The following is a 19,104-nucleotide window of genomic DNA, read 5'->3' as shown; positions in this document are numbered from 1 at the left end:
CTCTTTTTTCCTTTTTCCCCCCTTTTTTCCTTTTATTTTCTTTTTTTTTTCTCTTTTTTTTCTTTTTTCTTTTTTTTTTTTTTTTTTTTTTGGGTTAAAAAAAAATTCTGGGAAAGNCCCGGGCAGGGACATCCCAGCTCTGAACTGAGGAGGGACTCATGACAGGACAGGGCTCAGGCAGCTCAGGCACCTTCTGATGGCTGGCATTTGGTTTTTACCTCGGGGTTTTAGTTTCTTATTTTTTTCTCTTTTTTTTCCCCCTTTTTTATTTTTTCCCTCTTTTTTTCCTTTTTTCCCCCTTTTTTTCCTTTTATTTTCTTTTTTTCTCCTTTTTTTCTTTTTTTTCTTTTTTTTTTTTTTGGTGTGTAATAAAAATCCTGAGCAAGGGACTCTACAGGAATGGGGCCACCTGTCCCATTGACTCGAGCAGGACCTCTCCTCCCCTGGGACAGCACCCAGGAGAGCCTCACACATCCCTCCTGACCTCTTGCCACTCCTGTATCTGCTTGGCCGTCCCAGAGGATCCGTGAACTGCTCCCGATCTCCTCCCAGCACTTCCAAACCTCCTGGCAAAGGACTCCAGCCCTCCGGTGGCCTCAGGCAGCACATCCCCTGCAGCTGCCCCACACACACTCCTCAAAGCAGCCTGAGCCCAGACTCACGGACAGGAGGGAGGAAAACCTTTTGTGGAATTTCTATGTATTTATAATGGACTTGGCTTCAGCCTGGAGCCCCCCGCTGCTTCCTGCCTCTCCAGGGACTCGTGCCGGGGCTGCTCCGGGTAGGTTTTTACCTGCCTCCTCATACGACGGTGCCTTAAACCATTTAGGGGAGCAGGGGTCACACCGAGAGGGGGGGAGGACGGTGGCTTTCCGGGACCATCTGCAATCGGGGCTTTTTCCTCCCTGTGATCAGGAGCCCTCCTGGGTGCCCGGGGACCCGCCCTGCTGCTCTGTCCTCCAGCTAGCAAATGCCAGTGGCCTTTTTAGCCTTTAATTTATTCTCCTCCCCGTCCTGCCTTGCCGGAGGCGCAGCGGGAGGAGACACGGGCACCATCCCAGCCCTGGAGGCAGCTCCATCCAACCCACAGCCGGCCGGCTTCGCCCTCGCTGCCCCGCGGGCACGGGCTGAGCGCTGGCACCAGCATCCTGCCCAGCCTGGGGCATCCCAGCGGGGCTCGGGGGGGCAGGATGGGAAAGGGGGGCAGGAGCTGGGCTGGGGCAGCGATGCTGCTTGGCAGGTGGCTTGTTTACTGTGTAAGCAAGACGGGTGGGAAGCGTCTCATACAAGGGAGACTCGTGCAGGAATAAATCTGAGCTTGAACAGGGCGTCGGGTGCGTGTGATTTGTCTCTGGGGGGGCTGGCAGAGGGTGGGGAGCTGCCACCGGGGGAGCCCCAGGGGCACCCATGGACCAGGAGCGCTCCGGGCTCGCCTGGAGCAAGGGAGATGTGGCTGCAGGTGGCAGAAGGAGCATTTCCAGCCCCACGGGGCTCCCCGGTGCCCACACTCTTCCCTCAAAACCCCTGAACAATGGCCCCTTTCTGCCCTGCTTAGGGAAGGAGACGGGCATTAAGGGGCAGCAGGAATGCGGGTGGCAGGGCCCAGGCACCCAGCGAGGGCAGGGGGGACACGCTCAGCCCGGAGTCCCCAGCACGGCCCCTTCAGCGCTGCCCTGAGCGGCGAGGAGCCTGCTGGAAAACCAAGGAGCATCGTGGGGACCCCCGCAGCAGGGTGCCTGGGGGGTGGGCTCCCAGCGGGATGGCTGCGAGCACTCGTTCCCCTTTAAGACGCTGTTTCTCCGTGCCAGAGCCTGACCTCGGCATCCTCAGCTGAGCTGGATTAACGGGGCGAGGGGGAAGGGGCCTGCCGAGGGGACTGGGGCTGCTCCCCGCACTCCCGGCGGGGTGGGCATGGCCCTCGGGTGGGCTCCGGCGCTGGGCTGCCACGTGTAGGGCTGGCACTGCCACCACCCCGTCCCCGGAGCGGGAACAGGGGTCCCCACGGCGCCCCGGGGCCCATGGGGGCAGCTGGGGAGGAGTGGGTGGTGGGCACAGGGCACCGGGCAGGGTTTTAGCCAGGCTGCGCCGGGAACCTCCCGCTGCCATGAAAGACTTCACCGAAATCACGCTTTGCCCCGAGGCTCTGGACGGCAGCAAGGTAGGGCTGGGCGTGTGGGCGCTGCTGATGGTCCCCGCGGGTCCCCAGGGTGCCACCCGCGCTCGCTGTCCCACAGACCGAGTTCTGCAACCCCGTTTTTGAGGGCGAGGAGCCCCGGGCGGCGCCGGAGCATCCGCCAGACAAGGATGGGACCGGCCCCGCAGCGCGCCGGGACGGCCTCGGTACCAGCCTGGGGGTTTGTACACACCCCCTGCCCGTGGGGTGCGGGAGAGGGGTGCTGGGGCTGCCTGGGGACACATCGGCACCGCGGGGACTGCCCAGCCAGGGCAGGGAGGTGGGGGAATGATTTAGCAGCGCCCTGCCCGCTGCCCTCGCCTCCAGGCCAGCAGCTGTGGGCACAGGTGGGCTGGAGGCACCGCGCCGACTGCAGGTTCACCTGGCTCTGCGTGGCCCTGATGAGCGCCATCCTGCTCTTCCTCATCGCCCTCCTGCTCGGCATCGTCATCCACCGTGAGTGCCGAGCCCGGGGGCGGCTGTGGCCGGGGTGGGGCACCCAGAACCGGCTCACGGTGGGAGGGGGGCACCCCGGGCACACCCCGGGGTTCCGCAGTGTGGGATCCCCTGTGGGTAAGGAGCACAGGGCTGGGTGGGCTCCCCGAGCCCCTTCCCTCCCCGCCGGGGCTGAGCGATCCCTGCTCTTCCCTGGGCACAGAGCTGACGTCCCCGCACCCCCCCGGCGCCCCGGGCACGGCGCTGCCCGCCCGCGGCACTGCCACCACGGCCACAGCAGCCATCCGAAGGGACCCCCCGGCCCCCAAAACAGCCGCCACCCCAACGGCGAGCGGGCTGCCCGCGGCCCGCACCGCAGCGCCGGGTGAGTCCCGAGCGGGGCAGCGTTTCGGGATGGGGGTGCCCTGCTCCAGCTCATGCCCACGCTGTTGCCTCGTTCAGCCTGCGGAGGGACCCTGCGGGGCCCCGAGGGCTCCTTCAGCTCCCCCAACTTCCCCGGCCCCTACCCCCCCAACGCCCTCTGCATCTGGCGCATCGAGGTGAGCGCCGGCCTGGCCATCCAGCTGAGGATGGAGGCGTTCAGCGTGGAGGGCACGGCCTCCTGCCTCTTCGACCGCCTGGAGCTCTACGAAGAGCCGGGCACCGCTGGCACTGCCCCGGCTCGGGGCAGCCCGACCAGGTAGGGCTCCTCGCACCTGGGGAGCGTGGCAGCGCGGGGGCAGCGAGCGGTGCCAGCGCTTGCTGTGCCCCCAGGTTTTGTGGCAACGTGCCCCCGCCGACCTTCAACACGGACTCGAACCGCCTGCGGGTCACCTTCGTGTCCGACAGCAGCGTGGGCGCCCCGGGCTTCAGCGCCCGCTACCGCGCCGTGAGCCCCGCCGAGAGTGAGTGCCCCCAGCCCGGGCACTGCCAGGGTCCCTCCCGGCTGGCAGCGAGCGGGGACAGCCGGCGGGGAGGGCAGGGTGCCCCGCGGAACCCCCGCTCCATCCCGGGTGTGTGGCTGCGTGCAGAGAGCTGCTCCTGGGACGAGCACCTGTGCGACCGCGGGCTGTGCCTGCAGCTGGGCTTCGTGTGCGACGGCTTCCAGGACTGCGCGGACAGGAGCGACGAGGCCAACTGCAGCCTGAGACACAGAGGTGGGCGGGAGAGACCCCCACCCGCAGCCCCCAGCCCCCCCCGGCACCGGGGATGAGCGGGGAGATGGAGGGAAGGGAGAGGGGCAGGGGTAAATCTCTGTCTCTGTGTGTTTGTGTGTGTGTCCCCCTCCAGAATGTGGGGGCTCGCTGACCGCCTTGGAGGGACACTTCTCCACCCCGAACCACCCGCAGCCATACCCGCACCAGCAGGTGAGAGAAGGGGCGCTGTGGGAGCACGGGGAGGGTGAGGGTGGGAGGGGAGGAAGGCAACCCCGGCCCCGGGGAGAGCTGGGGGTGCCCCTGCCCAGCTTCACGGGTGTCGCCGGCTGCCCCCCACCCCGCCCCGCAGCTGTGCCTCTGGCAGATCTCGGTGCCCCTGGGCCACGTCATCGACCTGCACTTCCACAACTTCAGCCTGGAGTCGCACGAGGAATGCAGCTTCGACTTCGTGGAGGTGCACGACAGCGCGGGCACGGGCACCGCCAGCCTCATGGGCAGGTACCCGACACCCCGGGCCTGCTGTGCCACCCCGGAGACACAGGAGCCGTGCCTCACCCGGGGAAACTGAGGCACGGGGCCGGCTGGTGGGGAGGAGCCACCAGAAGGCAGGGTTTGGGGAGGTGCTGGTCAGCCCCCTGACGCCATCTCTTGTCCCCTGGTCTCGGCAGGTTTTGTGGCCACCAGCTGCCACCCCCCCTGACCTCCTCACGGCACGTCATGACCGTCCTCTTCGTGGCAGACGAGGGGGTTGCAGATGAGGGGTTCTTTGCCACCTACCAAGCCCGCAATGCCACAGAGAGTAGGTAGCCAAGCGGGGGCACAGGCTGCCCCGGGGTGGGTGGTGCCACCTCCATCCTTGGGGGGCTTCAAGGCCAAGCTGGATAAAAACCTGGGAGAAGCAGCTCTTGTTCCAAAGCTGGCCCTGCTTGGAGAAAAAGGCCCCGGGGCCCCTTCTCACCTGGTTTACCCTAAAACCTTACAGCCCTGGGGGTGGGACTCGGACGGGCTCACCTGCACAGAGGCCTGATCCATGACCTGAGGGCTCCTCCAAAAAAACCAGGGAATTTGGGATTCCCTAAGCTGGATCTGCCAGATCCCCTGGCCAGTGAGCAAGACAGGGGTGGTCAGCATGGGACCACGCTGCCCCCCAGCCGAGCCCTGCCCTCTCCCCTCCCAGAGACCTGCAGCCCCGCCGAGTTTTCCTGTGGGAACGGCGAGTGCCGGGCGCTGGAGTCCGTGTGTGACGGCTGGCACGACTGCCCCGACGGCACCGACGAGCTGAACTGCACCGGGGTGTCCTACCCGGCCTTCGGTGAGTGCCACCACCCCTGGGTGCCCCCCGGGCACGCACCGGCAGCGCTGCCGCTGGCACAACCCTTCTCCCTGTGGCAGGGTCTGTCTGCGAGCCCGTGGAGGTGGAGATGTGCCTGGGGCTGGGCTACAACGCCACCTCCTTCCCCAACATCTGGCTGGCCATCCCGGACCAGCAGGGAGCCGCCGAGGTGCTGCAGGACTACCAGGTGAGCCGGCCCCCGCGGGGCTGCCCTCGCCCTGCCACGCCGCGCTCACCGCGCTGTCCCCGCTGTCCCCAGACGCTGATGGAGCTGCCGTGCTACCAGCACCTCCGCCTGCTCATCTGCAGCCTCTTCGTGCCCAAGTGCACCCCGGACGGCGGCGTGCTGCAGCCCTGCCGCGCCGTGTGCCTGGCGGCCGAGCAGCGCTGCCGCCAGTCCCTCGGCCTGCTGGGCATCCTCTGGCCCATCAACTGCAACATCCTGCCCGACTCCAGCGACCCCGTGGAGTGCTTCCAGCCCTGAGCCGGCCAGAGGAGGGCAGCAGGGGCTGAAGCACCCTCCCCACCCCAAACGTCCCTCCTGTGCTTTTGCTGTTGTGGATGCCCAGCTGTTGGGGTGCCCCCTCAGCTGCCCCTGTGCCCAGTGCTTGCCGTGGTGCCTGGATGCCACGGGCTTGCCCACAGCTCCATTTCCCTAGAGAGCAGGTGACATATCCCACAGGGAAAGGGTTAATGCTCCCCAAAGGGAGCAGGGCTGGGCAGAGGTGGGCCAGGCTGCAGGGACAGGAGCCCAGGCCTGCCCGTGTGCCACAGCCCCAAACCCAGCAGAATAAACAGCGTGAGCAGCTGACAGACCCAAAGCTGACTCATCTGGGGTCTGTGTGGGGGTGCTGCCAGATCCCAGGGAAACTGAGGAATGGGTGGAGGGAGGGAAGACAGGGATGGGGCAGGGAGCTGGGCAGGGATGGAGGGGCACAGGGAAGACTGCAGGGGACAGTGGGCAGCTGCCTGTGCTCTCACTGGGCTTGGGGCTTGCAGGGTCCCGGGGAGATGGATGGGTCTCACAGGGGCTCCAATTGGTGGCCCCGTGGTGTAGGGAAGGGATCCTGCACCACCAAGAGTGGAAGCAGCCCTGCTGGCTGAGCTGGCTGTGCTGGCTGAAGGCCACCCTCATAGCCACAGGCCTGGCAACACCCATGGCCACAAACCAGTGTCCAGCTGGCCAAAAACAACAGTCCCTTCACACCTTCGAGAGGAGAGAGGTGGCTCCCTGCCAGCACCCAGCCCGGCCATGGGCATCCAGGTCTGCAAGGCACATTTGGCAATGTCCCCAGCTCCACTGCAGGCTGTGGCACGGAGAGGAGAGAGCCAGCAGTGCCACCGTGTTTCCCACTGCCCTGAGCATGTGGAGAAATCCCCAGCCTGGCTGGGGTCACTGGGGTCAGGACTCACTGGTGCCAGCACCGCTCTGCCCCCGTACCCAGCACTGCCACCCAGCCCGGCGGGTTTGAGCCCACCCAGCTCCTTCTCTCCCTGCATGTCCCAGCTGCTGCCGGGCACAGGGACATCCCCGGCCGCAGGCCCGCCCCTCTGGCCAGCGTGTGACCGTGTCCCTTGGATGCACTTGGTGCTGGAACGAGTTTAAGGCGGGCTGGGAGCGCCTCGAAAGCCTCGCCGCGTGCTCCGCGTCCCCGGGGCCAGCCCTGCCTCCTGGCACGGGCACAGCGCTGCTCTGCCTGCCCTTCCACCTGCCCTGCACGCTCAGCCCAGCGTGCTGGGACCGCCCAGATGGATCCTGCGTGCTCCCAGGGCTGGCACTGCCAGGCAGCGTGTGTTCTGCCATCCTCAGCTCTGCCCTGCTGCCAGTCAGGGCACCCGCACACCCTGAGAGCTCCCTCTTCTTTCTGCCACCCCATCTCTCTCTGCCTTGCTGGGTTCCTCCCCTCTTCACCCTTTATCTTGTTTCCTTTCCCTGTGCTGCCTGTTCTCCCTGTTTTCCTCCCCTCCACCCCCTGCCCAGCCCTGTCCAGCTGAGGAGGTTCCCAGCCTGTGCCTCCTCTCCCTCGGCCGGGCTCTTTGCAGCCCTCTCCCTTCCCCCTGCTTACAGCACTTCCGACATCATGGGATTATTTTTCTTTTTCCCCTTGTCTTGTAGCTTTTGGCTCCCAAAGCCCTTGATTTCCTTTGGAGTTTGGGAGGAGAGACGTGGGGAGGAGGAGGGGGGGGAGAGGCTGCCTCTCTTAGGGCCTTCGTCAGAGCCAAGTGGCCAGGAAGAGCCTCAGCCCTTGCACAGCGGCGAGCAGCGAGGCCCCCGACAGGAGCACGGGATCACAGTGAGTGGGGACACCCAGCCGGGGGCAGCTGGGACTCCCTGCCCTCCTGGCTCCGGCGCCTGGGCGGAGGAGAGACGCTTTTCTCCTCCTTTTCCTCTTTGTCGCCGTCGTGGAAGGGGGAAGAGAGCAGCTCCTCTGGCTCGAGGCCACGGGGAGGGGGCCAGCGCTGGCCCCGGGGCTCAGCCCTCGCCGTGCTGCTGCGGGAAGGGCTGGGGGCAGCGCGGGCAGGGGGGTGGTCCCGGCAGCCGCCGGGGATGCTGCGGCCGGCCGGGGGTGGAGCGGAGCCGCCGGCAGCCGGGATGCTGCCAAGGGCAGGGCCACGACACAGCCCCGCAGCTCCCCGAGCTGCCGCCCCACCACGCAGCCCCCCAGGGGCAACAACCCCACCCCAGGCACGCCCACCACCCCCAGCCCGAAATCCCCCTGCCCGTTTCCCCCGTAGCTGGGCACGGCGGGGCAGTGCCCACCCCAAAGAGCCCCCAGCCCCACACACCGAGCCACTGGCACAGCCCCTGGCCCCGCACACGTCCCGAGCTGTCCCGGGGCTGCAGGGTGCTCTGGTGGCACACGGGCCACCGGGATGCTGTGGCAGGTGCAGGCAGCACCGGGGCCTCGCTGATGGGAGCAGCCCAAAAGGTAAAGGGAAAACAAGGCGGGAGTGTCCCCTGCTGACCCCCCACACTCCCTGTCAGGCGCTTCCAGCCCTCTCCACTGTGGTGCCCAGAGCTGTGATCCTTCTCTGCCCCCTCTCCAGGAGAAGATGAAGCAGCTCTTCCTCCTCTTCCTCCTCGGGCTCGTCACCAGGTCCTTGCAGATCGAAGACAACAAGATCCCCGGGCTGTGCTCAGGGCAGCCGGGCATCCCGGGCACCCCGGGCCTGCACGGGGGCCAGGGTTTGCCAGGCAGAGACGGGCGAGATGGCCGGGATGGAGCCGTGGGGATGCCAGGGGAGAAGGGCGAGATGGGCCCTCCTGGTAAGAAAGGGGAGATGCCAGCTGGGGAGGGGGATTTGCCATTCCCAGCCCGTGGGGAGCACCCCATGCCAGGGGGTGAGTCCTGCAGGCTGGCACAAATTGCCAAACGGAGAATGAAGCCTGCAGAAGCGCCCCTCCCATGCCACCACCACCCTTTGGCCCTGCCTGTGGTGCCCCTGTGTCCTGTAGAAAGCAGTAGCTGGTGAAGCTGCGTTTGTCCCCATCCCAAATGCCACCTCGCTCTTCCAGCCCTGCTTTAGGAGGCACCACCAGGAATTGTACAATCCCTGCCCTGGCTCCTGGGCTGGGCTCTCCCCTGGCCTGTGAGGGTTTCTCCAAAGATTTGTTGAATTACACATCCATCCCTCCCCACTCCTGCTGCTTCCCCACGCAGTGCCCGGCTCCGGCAGGGAATTTGGGCTGGGCAGGAGGGGTGGACGAGCTGTGTTGGTGACTCAGCGGTGACCCTGTCCCCCAGGAGTGCCCGGGCCCCGCGGGGAGGCGGGCAGCCCCGGCGCGGACGGGCTGCCCGGCCACAAGGGCGCTCAGGGCGAGTGCGCCGTGGCTCCGCGCTCCGCCTTCAGCGCCAAGCGCTCCGAGTCGCGCAGCCCTCCCCTGGCCGACCAGCCCATCCTCTTCGACGTGGTGCTCATCAACGAGCAGGGCCACTACGACCCGGCCACGGGCAAGTTCACCTGCGAGGTGCCCGGCCTGTACTACTTCGCCGTGCACGCCACCGTGTACCGCACCAGCCTGCAGTTCGACATCATGAAGAACGGCGGCTCCATCGCCTCCTTCTTCCAGTACTACGGCAACTGGCCCAAGCCCACCTCGCTCTCCGGGGGCACCCTGGTGCGCCTGGAGCCCGAGGATGAGGTGTGGGTGCAGGTAGGGGTGGGCGACTACATCGGCTTCTACGCCAGCGTCAAGACGGACAGCACCTTCACCGGCTTCCTCGTCTACTCCTACTGGCAAAACTCCGCCGTGTTCGCCTGAGCCAGCCCTGCGCTGCGGGTGGGGCCGGGCAGGTGCCCCTTCCCAGCCCCTTCCCAGCCCCCAGCGCGGTGGGAGCCGGGGCAGCGCGACCCCCGCCCTGCCCGGGGCACAGAAACCCTCCCTGTGCCATCGCGGGGGGACGGAGCCCCCCTGGGGCAGAGCTCGCTGTTGTTTCGGGCACCCCCAGGGCAGGGCAAGCCGGGCTGAGTGGCCAGGAGCCCGTCCAGAGGGTCCTGCCCCATCCCTCCCCTCAATAAAGGGCTGCTCAGCTCCGCGTGTGCCGCCTGCCTGCGTGCCCCCGCGGGACCCCCGAGGGCCGAGGGGGCTGCCTGGGGGTTCCGGGCCGGGGCCACCGCGTCGGGATGTCCCCGCAGGGCCAGCGAGAGCCGCTAGATGGTGGCATCGGCGTCCTTGAGCCGTGAGCGCGGCGCTGCGGCCGCCCCCGGCGCCTCCCCGAGGCTCGGGAGCACCCCCGAGGACCGAGCCCCGCAGGATGGGAGGGTCCCCAGGCTGCCAGGGCCGCCCCGGGGGGAGCGGAGCCGCGGTCCGGGGCCGGCCGAGCCCCCCGCCCCGCTGTGAAAGCGGCGACCCGCCGCTGGGAAAGGTCGCTATTTTTAGCGGGGGAATGAAGAGCTTCCTCATTCCTTGCCCAAAATGGGTCCCTGAAGGGACCGGCCGGGGAGGGGGCTCTTGGCCAGCGGCCGAAGCCCTTCATGGGCTTGGGAGGCTGCCCTGCCGGGCTGTGGGGTGCCAGCTGGGACCGGCTCCTCTCCTGGCCGTGCCAGCGGGATTTTGCAGCATTCCCCAGCCCAGGAACCCCGAACACAGCTGGACAGACACAGCTGGATCCCCCACTGCCCCCCACCTGTGCCGGATGGACCCCCAGGAGCACAGCTGTGCCCGTCGGGATGAGCAAACCCCGTGTCCCTGCTCGCCAGGGGTGCCACCAGCCCTGGGGACACCGCGTGCCACCCTACAGGGTGCCACCCCAAAGGAACCCCCACTGCCACAATGAGGACCATGGGCACATCACTGCAGCCTGCCCGGGCCACCCCCAGCCCGTGGGGACGTGTGGCGGTGCTGGGTGACACCTGGTGCCCCTTGGGGGGCTCTGGGCTCTGCTGCAGCCTCCCCGCGGGCAGCGCCGGCTCGGGTTGCAGCGGAAGCCTCTGTTTGGGTTGGGGATGGCTTCTTCTGTAAGCAGAGCTGCTCCGGGGGCAAACAGAGCAGAGCGGATCGATGGCTGCTCTGGGAGGAGGGAAGGGAATTTTCTGGATGGGGTGTGGGGGCTGGGAGCGTTCCCTGGTCCCTGTCACGACGTGGAGGAGCAGGATCAGCACAGGGAGCCACGGCAGCTCCTGGGCTCTGCTTCCTTTGGGGTGCTCTTGGCTGTGTGGACACTGTCTGGGGTCAGGGGGAGCCCTGTGAGACTGTGAGGGTGTCTGCTGCTGCCTGGGGAGGATGAGGAAGAAGGAAAAGGAAAAGGAAGGAGAGCCACAGGAAACTTTGACAAGTTCCTAGTAAGCTCCAGGTGCTTTAGATGAGCTCTGCCAGCTTCCCTGAGTTAGGAGAGCTTGGAACCATGGGCAGAGGTTCCAAGGTTAGGGAGGGGCCAGCATCCCTCAGCCAGGGCAGGAGAGGAGCCTCTAAAAGAGCCAGGCTGAGCCCACAGGTGCTGAGTGCAGCTCACAGAGGCAGCAGTTTCGTGGTTTTGTTGTTTCTTGCGAGGTTTTTGTGGTTGCTTTGTGGGTTTTTAGAAACAAAAATAAACATCAGCGCCTCTTTGCAGAGCAGCACTGGTGTCCTTGGCACTGCAAGGTCACCTGAGGAGGTCAGCAGGCAGCAGAGGTTAAAGAGATCAACTGGGCCATGTCTGGGGCCCTACAGCTGCACAGGGCTATGGGGTCAGAGTGTGGGAATGCCCCGGTGCTGAAGGGTGGCCTGGTGACTGCTGGCAGCAGCAGGGCAGCTCCTGCTCCACCCAAAAGTTTGGTTATGGCCCAGGTTCAGAGGCCCCATCGCTGCAGAGTGCAGGGAACACTCCCAGACACCTTCAGGACTGCTGAGCTGGTAAGGAGACCTTTAACCTGGCCATGGCAGGGGAGGGGACAGTCCTTGCTCACGTGGGCATGGGCAAGAGAAGGACCACAAGCCTGGATTTCAGGGGAACAGACACTGGCTCCTTCAGGGATGTCCTCGGGAGAATCTCATGGCCTGGAGAGGTGTCCAGGAGGAGGAAAGATCAGCTCCTCCAACCTCGGGTCCATCCCCAGCAGCAGGGGTGAGAGGCACTGACCAAACCCTGCCCCGGGCTGCTCAGAGGGGCAGCAGAGCCTCTCCCCACGGAGCCACCGGGAGCCCTGCTGTCCCCAGAACCGAGCAAGGCTGGGTGAGCGCGGTGTCCCCTCCGGAGCTGATGAGGCTCCCTGTGCTGGCTCGCTAATGAGAGCCCAGGCTGGCGCCGGCAGCAGCCCGAAGGCTCCCCGCGGTTCTGCCGCAGATCCTCACCTGCTCCCTCCCTCCCTCCCTGGGATCATCCCCGCTCCTGCTGTGCCCCATCTGCTGTCCCCGCCGTCCCTCCCGCTCCCCGCTGGCAGGCGGAGCGTGCCTCTTGTCCCCAGGCTGTGGCGACAGCCTCATTAGGGCGGGGGAGCTGCAGCTGGGCGGACAAAGGGGTTTCCCCAGCGCCTGGGGGCTCTGCTTTCAGCCCACCACCCCCGTGCCCCCAAACCGGGCTCACCCCGCAGCACCGCGCTGCTCCCTCCCTGGGGAAGGCTCTGGGCACTCCGAGCTGGGAGCAGCCCGCTTGGCTCGTGTGGGAGCCTCCCAAGCATGTTCTGCAGCAGGGGACACCCCGAGGAGTCCGAACCTTCTGTCCTGGGGCGGCCCAGGCTGTGCAGCCCTTGCCCAAAACCCGAAGTGCCAGGGCAGGCAGGGCTCACCGATTTCAGCCCACCACCCCCGTGCCCCCAAACCGGGCTCACCCCGCAGCACCGCGCTGCTCCCTCCCTGGGGAAGGCTCTGGGCACTCCGAGCTGGGAGCAGCCCGCTTGGCTCGTGTGGGAGCCTCCCAGGCATGTTCTGCAGCAGGGGACACCCCGAGGAGTCCGAACCTTCTGTCCTGGGGCGGCCCAGGCTGTGCAGCCCTGCTCCAAACCCCAAGTGCCAGGGCAGGCAGGGCTCACAGGGCTTCTCCATCAGCACGGAGGTGGCTGCATTTTCCTCCTGCAATTTCTGGCTGTTTGAGCAGAGATTGAGCCAAGCTGTGTGCAGGATGGCTCCCGGGGGAGGGCCGTGTCCTGCACATCCTGTCCTCTCTGGGAAAGCTCGGCTGCATGGCCTGAGGTGGCCGAGCACCCTTCCCATCCCCTGCCGGGGCTGCTGGGCTGGGAGGGGCTGTCTGTGACATTCCCTGCTGATCCCACCCTCCTGCCCCCGCTGCAGCCTCCCCAGGCGCCCAGCCAGCCTAGGAGCCCGAGAAGTGCCTCAGTTTACCCAGTTATCTGGCAGCACTGCCCTCCTGCCTGTGCCTGAGCAGATATCTGCCCTTTTCTGGCCTCCCAGCAGCTCCCATCTCCCCTCTCCTGGTTTCCATCCTGATTAAAATGAGCCACTTTGCTGGCATGGCCCTGCCAGGGCAGGGCAAGCCAGGACTGCTGGAGTCTCTGCCCATCAGGATCCTGAGCCATTTTTCCAAACAATTTATGAGGATGCTGGGGAAGCAGAGAGTGCTTAAAAGCACAAAGCAACCTGCCAGGAGCTCAGCTCCGAGCCAAGGAGCAGCTCCTTGTGCAGCAAATGCATCTGCTCAGTAACCCTGAGCCTGCCACAGCCTTTCTGCAAGGCAAGAGCTGCCTCCATCCCAGGGACAGTCTGAGGCATCAGTGCAGGAACAGGTATAAACGTGTCCCAGCACATTCCTGCCAGCCTGGAACACCCTGGGAGACCCCAGCCCCTCCTCCCTGTCCCCTGGTGTGGTGTATTCACAACCATTTCCTCTCACAGGGGTTGGCCGAGCAGGATTTGGGGGCTGCCAGCTCTAAAAGCCCACCCAGAGTGGGTTTGGGTGTGAATTCACCTCCTGGGTGCTGGATTTTCCCTGCTCCAGGGTACCCCACAGCACTGCTTTTCTGGGGGCAAACCCCACTGAGCCTGCAGGTGATGTTGAGCTTTGTGGGGAGTGATGGGCTTTCCATGGAGCCCTGGGGTGGGTAAAGGAGGCATAAACACACATTTCCCCCAAAAAATCCTTCCCAAGAACGAGGCAGCGCCCAGCTTTTGGTAAAGGAGATTTTAATCTGCTCAGTATCTAGTCCATAGTGCAAAGAGTTAAACTTAAGGCAAAGCTTTCTCTTATAAACAGCAAACAGGCCCTAAACAAACAAGCGGGACTGCTATCATAATAATAATAATAATAATAGTAACAAAAAAAAGGGCTTAAGGGAACAAACTGCACTTTTGGGGAGGTGTCCTTCCCCCCCAGCCTGTAACTCATGGAGGGAACATTGCAGCCCCTGATCCACGAGCTGGTCCCAAGGGAATGCTGCTGCCTGTGGCCAGGAGCAGGGCCACAATCCCACTCGTGAGTGACTCCAGCTGCAGCTCCCTGACTCCCCTGCCAGTGCCTGGGACAGCCCAGAGCCTGGGCTCACTCCCCTGCTCAGGGTTTGGCTGCTCCCACGTGCTGGTGGCTGCAGGGAGCCAGCTGAACAAGGGAGGTGTGTGGGGAGGCACGGGGACAAGAGCTGGAGCAACGGGGAGCTTTGCATCTCCTTGAAGTGGAGTGCAGCAGCTGAGGGCCCCTTCTAACAGCCATCAGTGCCCAAAAGCCTGGCCTGGCCAGGAATCCTTCCAGCTCCCGGGAAATGTGGGAGCAACCAGCCCTGGCCGTGCCTTTCTGAGCAAAGCCACTCAACAAGATGATAGCTCCTAGCTGGAGCTCAGCTTTACAGCTCAGAGGCATCTCCCAGCACAGCCTGGCCTCTCTGCTGCCTCTGTTCTGGCTTAAATTGCTAATCAAGAAGGAAAATAGAAGGAAAAGCATGCCAGCTGCCCTCAGGCTCTTGGCTTGCAGTCCAGAGTCAAGACTCTCTCCGGTCTGGCTCCAGCCAAAATTGGCTGTGGCGTGTGGCTGACCTCAGGCAAGCAGCTGGAAAAGGAAAAGCTTTTTAGTGCAGGGCCCTCTTGCAGCCCAGCAATTCCTTGGAATGGTGCTGGATGCCCGGGCTGGGATGAGCCTGCCCCAGCCAGGATGGGTGATGCACTCCTTGGACTTCAGGGGACACCTCTGAACAGAAGTGGCTACACTGGTGACAGACAACAAGACAAAACAAAGGTACAGCCCTGCCCTAACCCAAGGGATCCGTGGTCCTGGTACTGCTCCACAACTGCACACAACTGCAGATCCACAGCACGGATGTGCAGAAGCTGTGCCTGGAGCTGGAATGTCTGTGAGCTCCCAGGAGCTTTGGGGTGCTCCCTCTCCTCCCAAAGAGCCCCTCCCTCTAGCCAGCCCAGCCTGGGAAGGAGCCAGCAAGCTCTGGAGCCACCCTCCCTGCTCCATGGCACTCCCAGCCTGCAAATTGTGTTGGTTTTGGAGAGGATTCTCCAGCCTGGGCTGCTGCTGCTGCCAGGGCTGGGAGCACTGGCTGGGGGGCCACTCCTCAGTGCCCCAAGCAGGGGGACTGATCCCCCCAGCCCCCCCTGTGCAGGTAGCCTGACGTGTGCTCTAGTCTTGCATAGGTGATGCGTGGAAGCAGCAGCAGCAGCACTGAGCTCTGCAGGGAGCTGAGCCCATCACAGCTCCACGCTGTCCTGGCAAGAGAGATCCCTCAAAAAAAGCAAAGCCCTGGGCTGATGAAGTATCCCAGAAACTCTGTTCTCCAGCTGAGAGCCAGGTTCAGCAAACACTAAAAAACTCGAGTGTGCTCCTGGCTCTCCTGGGCCTTGCAAACAGGGCACTCCTCCCTTTTCCCATGGAGCTCCTCCACTCTGATGGTGGCAGGAGGAAACAGGCCTGCATGCAGCCTGCCAGGTAATTTTCTAGTGAGACCCTGGGGAAAAAACCTCCCTTGCCCTGCACCAGCCCCTGTGACTGCCAGGAGGGCACAGCCTGTAACCTTCCATCAGCTTTGGCCAGGAGGGACCAGAGCGTTTTTCTGCGCTCTGCTTTGGGTCTCAGCCTGCAGGCTCAAGGCAACGGGCCCTGAAACGGCAAAAGTTGTCAACAAAAAACCAGGTAACTCTTCCAGCCCGCTGCAGAGATCAGTATTGTGCTTGCTAGCAAGAGCTACAACCTAGTTAGGCAGCAAATGTGACCAGCAGACAGCCCACAGCGTTCTGCCCTTCCAGCACCATCCACGGTTCTTCGGAAGCTGCTCAAGGCAGCCCTGGGAAGTGCACACAGGGGTGCCTCTGACCTCCTGGGGAAACAGCCCCCCGTGGGCTCACAGGTACACGTTGAGGGTCTGCAGGATCACCTGGCGGCACAGGGGGCAGTTGCGCTGGTAGATGTCCTGCTGCAGGAGCACCTCGGTGCACTCCTGGCACAGGCACAGGTGCCTGCAGGGCAGCAGCAGGACTGTCTTGGTCTGGTCCTGGCAGATGACACATTTCTTCCTCTCCTCTTGCTCCTTCAGCAGCGCCCAGGGGTCGTTGTCAGCTCCCTCGGCGGTCGCGTCCAGCCGCCGCCTCCTCGGCTCTTTCCACCACGACGTGCCCGGCTCCTCCCTGGATGTCTGGGCACGCTGCCCTGCCCCAGCACGGCTCAGAGCAGCCCGCGGCTGCGGCCCCTGCTCCGCGTCCAGCTGCTCCTCCAGCTCGGCCAGCAGCTGGCCCAGCGTCACCCTGTCTGCGGCCGGAGCTCGGGGGGCCCCCACGGCCCGCCGCGCCTCGCTGCCCTGGTTCAGCGCCCTTCCTCCCCGGCTCCAGTTGGTCACCTGCTGGACCCAGTCCGCCAGCCTGCGCCAGCGCTGCGAGGTCACCGCCACGCCCAGGGTGAGCACGGCCAGCTGGTAGAGGCGGCCGGCGTCGCGCTGCAGGCGGCGCAGGGAGGGCAGCGTGTGCCAGTGGCCCAGCGCGTAGCCCGTCAGCGTCCACAGCAGCCCGGGGTTGAAGGCGAGGGCGCCCAGCAGCACGATGAGCAGCAGCAAGCCCAGCCCGTAGACGTTGACGAAGAAGACGCTGATGAAGAGGTCGGCGGCGCAGCAGAGCAGCTCCAGGGCCGCCTGGCAGGGCGACCACAGCAGGATGGACACGGCGATGGCGCCGCTGGACACGTGCGCCAGGAACGCCGCCAGCAGCTCGGCCGCCCGCACCGCCGGCCCGGCCAGCGAGTCCCAGAGCGCGGCCAGCAGCGTGAAGAGGTTCTGCGCGCCGATGAGGCACACGTTGACCAGGCTGTTGGCCAGGTACATCAGCAGGCTGCTGCCGATGGCCAGCGCCTCGCCCAGCTGCCGGCCCAGCGCCTGCCCGCAGCCCAGCGCGGCGCCCAGGCCTCGCTGCGCCAGCTCCCGGCCCCCCTCACGGCCTCCATGGCCCCGCAGCAGCCGCGCACCAGCAGCAGCGCGTCCCAGCACGCCACCGCCGCGGCGGCCGCGGCCGCGGGCAGGCTGCAGGCCGCGGCCAGCAGCCAGAGCAGCGCGGACACCAGCGAGGACACCAGGAAGAAGTTGAGGTCGAGCACCAGCAGCAGCAGGTCGAGCAGCAGGCGCAGCCCGCGCAGCAGCGCGAACAGCACGTCCATGCTGCCGGCGGGGCCGTACGGCGGCTCAGCCGCGGGGCCCCTCCGCCATGGGCGCAGCCATCTTGGCGCCCGCCGCCGTGCGCCGCGCGGCCAATCGGCGGCGGGGGCTCCGCCCGGGCTCGCCGCCCATTGGTCGGTTCGCGGGACGCGGAGGGGCGTGGCGGGGGCGCGGCTTCCAGCAGAGGGGCGAGCCTGGCCACGCCCACCGCGGCTCATTTAAAGGGCCAGTAGCGCCGTTGGCCCGGACCGTTCGCTGCGCCGCGCGCGGCGGTTTTTGCAGTTTTCGCCGTTTTCGCCGTTTTTGCAGTTTTTTAACTGCAGAATTAAGACTGTAGATGCAATCCCTGATCTGTTTGTGGAGGTGGATCCGCCTGATCACTACATAAAGAGGAGCAGCTCATGGCGCAGGGACGCTTTCCAATACCCCGGACTGATCCAGCCTGGCCTCAGACACTGCCAGGGATGGGGCAGGCACTGGGCGAGCTGTGCCAGGCCCTCCCCACGCTCACAGGGTGCCCAGTATCCCATGTAACCCTGCCCCTGTTAGTGGGCAGCCATCCCCATGTCCCACAGGGATGCCCAGGGGATGCAGCAGCTCCGCTCTGGAGGCAGGCTGGGAGAGCTGGGGCTGTCCAGCTTGGAGAAGAGGACCTTGGAGCCCCTTCCAGTGCCTGGAGGAGCTCCAGGAGAGCTGGAGAGGGGGCTTGCACAAGGGGTGGGGTGGTGGGATGGGGCTCAGGAGCCAGGCACAGAGCACGGGATGGGCAGGGCTTGAAACCTGCCCCCTCAGCCTGGTTCCAGACAGCACAGGGAGATCCCGGGATGGGGCTCAGGAGCCAGGCACAGAGCACAGGATGGGCAGGGCTTGAAACCAGCCCCCTCAGCCTGGTTCCAGACAGCACAGGGGGATCCCGAAATAAATGGGCAGGAGATCTTTCTCCTTTTTAATGTCTTTATTAAAGAGAATCAGCTCAGGTGGGGAGAAATCGAAGGGCACGGAGGAGGAGGGGGATGCAGCTGTGTCCGCTGATCTGCAGGCAGAGCTGGGGATTCCGTCCTCACGGGAGATTAGCAAATTCCAGATTTTAGGTCCAATACCCCGGGTCGTCTCTCTAGTTAACATCTTTTGAGGTTAGGGTGAGAAGCAAAAAGGATCCAAGCAGGCACTGGACTACGCTCCCATCCTCAGACATCACCTAGGTCACTCAGTTCTATGTTGGATTGTAATTTTTAGGGTTTTTCCTGGAAAACTGCAAAATTGGGCGCAATGCATTTCTCATCTGCATACCACTCCCATTCTCCTGGTACCTGCAGGATCTCTGTGTCCCTCCCTGGCAAGCATCGGGGGGCCAGTGGTTAATCACCAACCATTAACAGGTAATTGAAGAAGAGCTCTTAACAATGACGCTAACTTAACAGCACTGGTCCAATCTGTTTTAACTCTGCAACCTTAAAAAAAAAAAAAAAGATAACTTTTTATCTATTTATCTATTTATCAGCGGCCGTGCAGGAGAGGGGTGTGTGCCAGCCCGAGCCCTGGCACAGGCAAGGCGAGCACTCGCCAGCAGGATCCCCTGGGCCTGCCTGGGACAGTCAGGGCAGGGTCACCCGGCCAAGCAGTTTCCTGCAGGAGGTTTGGACATAAAGGCACGGCTCGCAGCGAGGTCACAGCCCTGGAGCAGGTCCTGCCCTCCCTGCTGGACCCCGCCAGGGCCTGGGGCTGCCGCGGGGGGATGCTCCAGCCCTGAAGCCGATGCCAAGCTCAGGAAAACGAAGCCCGAGGCTTTTTAAGGAAGGCGAGGGCGAGCTGATGAGCCCCGGCAGAGCCACGCACAGCCCGGGAGGGAAGCACCGCACCCCGGGCAGCCCGGCACGAACATCCGCGCAGGTGCCTCCCCGAGCGGGCAGGGGCCGGGCTGGCGCATCCGCGTCTGTCTGTCTGTCCGTGCGGGCTCCGCGGCGCTGTCTGTCGCTGCCGCGGCTCCGAGGCAGCCGGCG

At 64.8% G+C, this 19,104-nt stretch overlaps 3 protein-coding genes across 3 annotated transcripts; 2 read left to right on the top strand and 1 right to left on the bottom strand.

Moving 5' to 3' along the window:
- The first annotated feature begins 145 nt into the window (after positions 1-145).
- Positions 146-5,830, top strand: LOC120508499 (membrane frizzled-related protein). Its single transcript, XM_039722178.1, has 13 exons — positions 146-2,158; positions 2,235-2,340; positions 2,501-2,629; positions 2,832-2,993; positions 3,071-3,308; positions 3,383-3,513; positions 3,640-3,765; positions 3,899-3,975; positions 4,115-4,263; positions 4,434-4,564; positions 4,943-5,077; positions 5,158-5,285; positions 5,358-5,830. Exons 1-13 carry the CDS (start codon positions 2,105-2,107, stop codon positions 5,580-5,582), a joined length of 1,791 nt encoding a protein of 596 aa, XP_039578112.1. The 5' UTR covers positions 146-2,104; the 3' UTR covers positions 5,583-5,830.
- A 1,227-nt stretch (positions 5,831-7,057) lies between these two features.
- C1QTNF5 (C1q and TNF related 5) lies at positions 7,058-9,632 on the top strand. Its single transcript, XM_039722179.1, has 3 exons — positions 7,058-7,392; positions 8,147-8,366; positions 8,845-9,632. The coding sequence occupies exons 1-3, from the start codon at positions 7,180-7,182 to the stop codon at positions 9,360-9,362; spliced, it is 951 nt and encodes a 316-aa protein (XP_039578113.1). The 5' UTR covers positions 7,058-7,179; the 3' UTR covers positions 9,363-9,632.
- Positions 9,633-13,638: 4,006 nt separating this feature from the next.
- On the bottom strand, positions 13,639-17,121 carry RNF26 (ring finger protein 26). Its single transcript, XM_039722069.1, is given in 2 exon segments — positions 13,639-16,881; positions 16,884-17,121. Coding segments are annotated over 2 exon segments (1,296 nt in total). The 5' UTR covers positions 17,107-17,121; the 3' UTR covers positions 13,639-15,808.
- Between the last annotated feature and the right edge of the window lie 1,983 nt (positions 17,122-19,104).

This window comes from Passer montanus, unplaced genomic scaffold, assembly GCF_014805655.1.
Source record: "Passer montanus isolate IOZ18808 unplaced genomic scaffold, ASM1480565v1 scaffold47, whole genome shotgun sequence".
Lineage (NCBI taxonomy): Eukaryota > Metazoa > Chordata > Aves > Passeriformes > Passeridae > Passer > Passer montanus.
This window is presented reverse-complemented; position numbering and strand designations above follow the sequence as displayed.

Excerpts from the sequence above, each read along its gene's own strand:
- LOC120508499 (XM_039722178.1), top strand. The coding sequence starts at position 2,105 with ATGAAAGACTTCACCGAAATCACGCTTTGCCCCGAGGCTCTGGACGGC. Across the intron at positions 2,994-3,070 it reads GGCCCGCACCGCAGCGCCGG|CCTGCGGAGGGACCCTGCGG; the intron begins GTGAGTCCCGAG and ends TGCCTCGTTCAG. Across the intron at positions 4,565-4,942 it reads AGCCCGCAATGCCACAGAGA|AGACCTGCAGCCCCGCCGAG; the intron begins GTAGGTAGCCAA and ends CTCCCCTCCCAG.
- C1QTNF5 (XM_039722179.1), top strand. The coding sequence starts at position 7,180 with ATGGGATTATTTTTCTTTTTCCCCTTGTCTTGTAGCTTTTGGCTCCCA. Across the intron at positions 7,393-8,146 it reads GACAGGAGCACGGGATCACA|GAGAAGATGAAGCAGCTCTT; the intron begins GTGAGTGGGGAC and ends CCCCCTCTCCAG. Across the intron at positions 8,367-8,844 it reads GGGCGAGATGGGCCCTCCTG|GAGTGCCCGGGCCCCGCGGG; the intron begins GTAAGAAAGGGG and ends CCTGTCCCCCAG.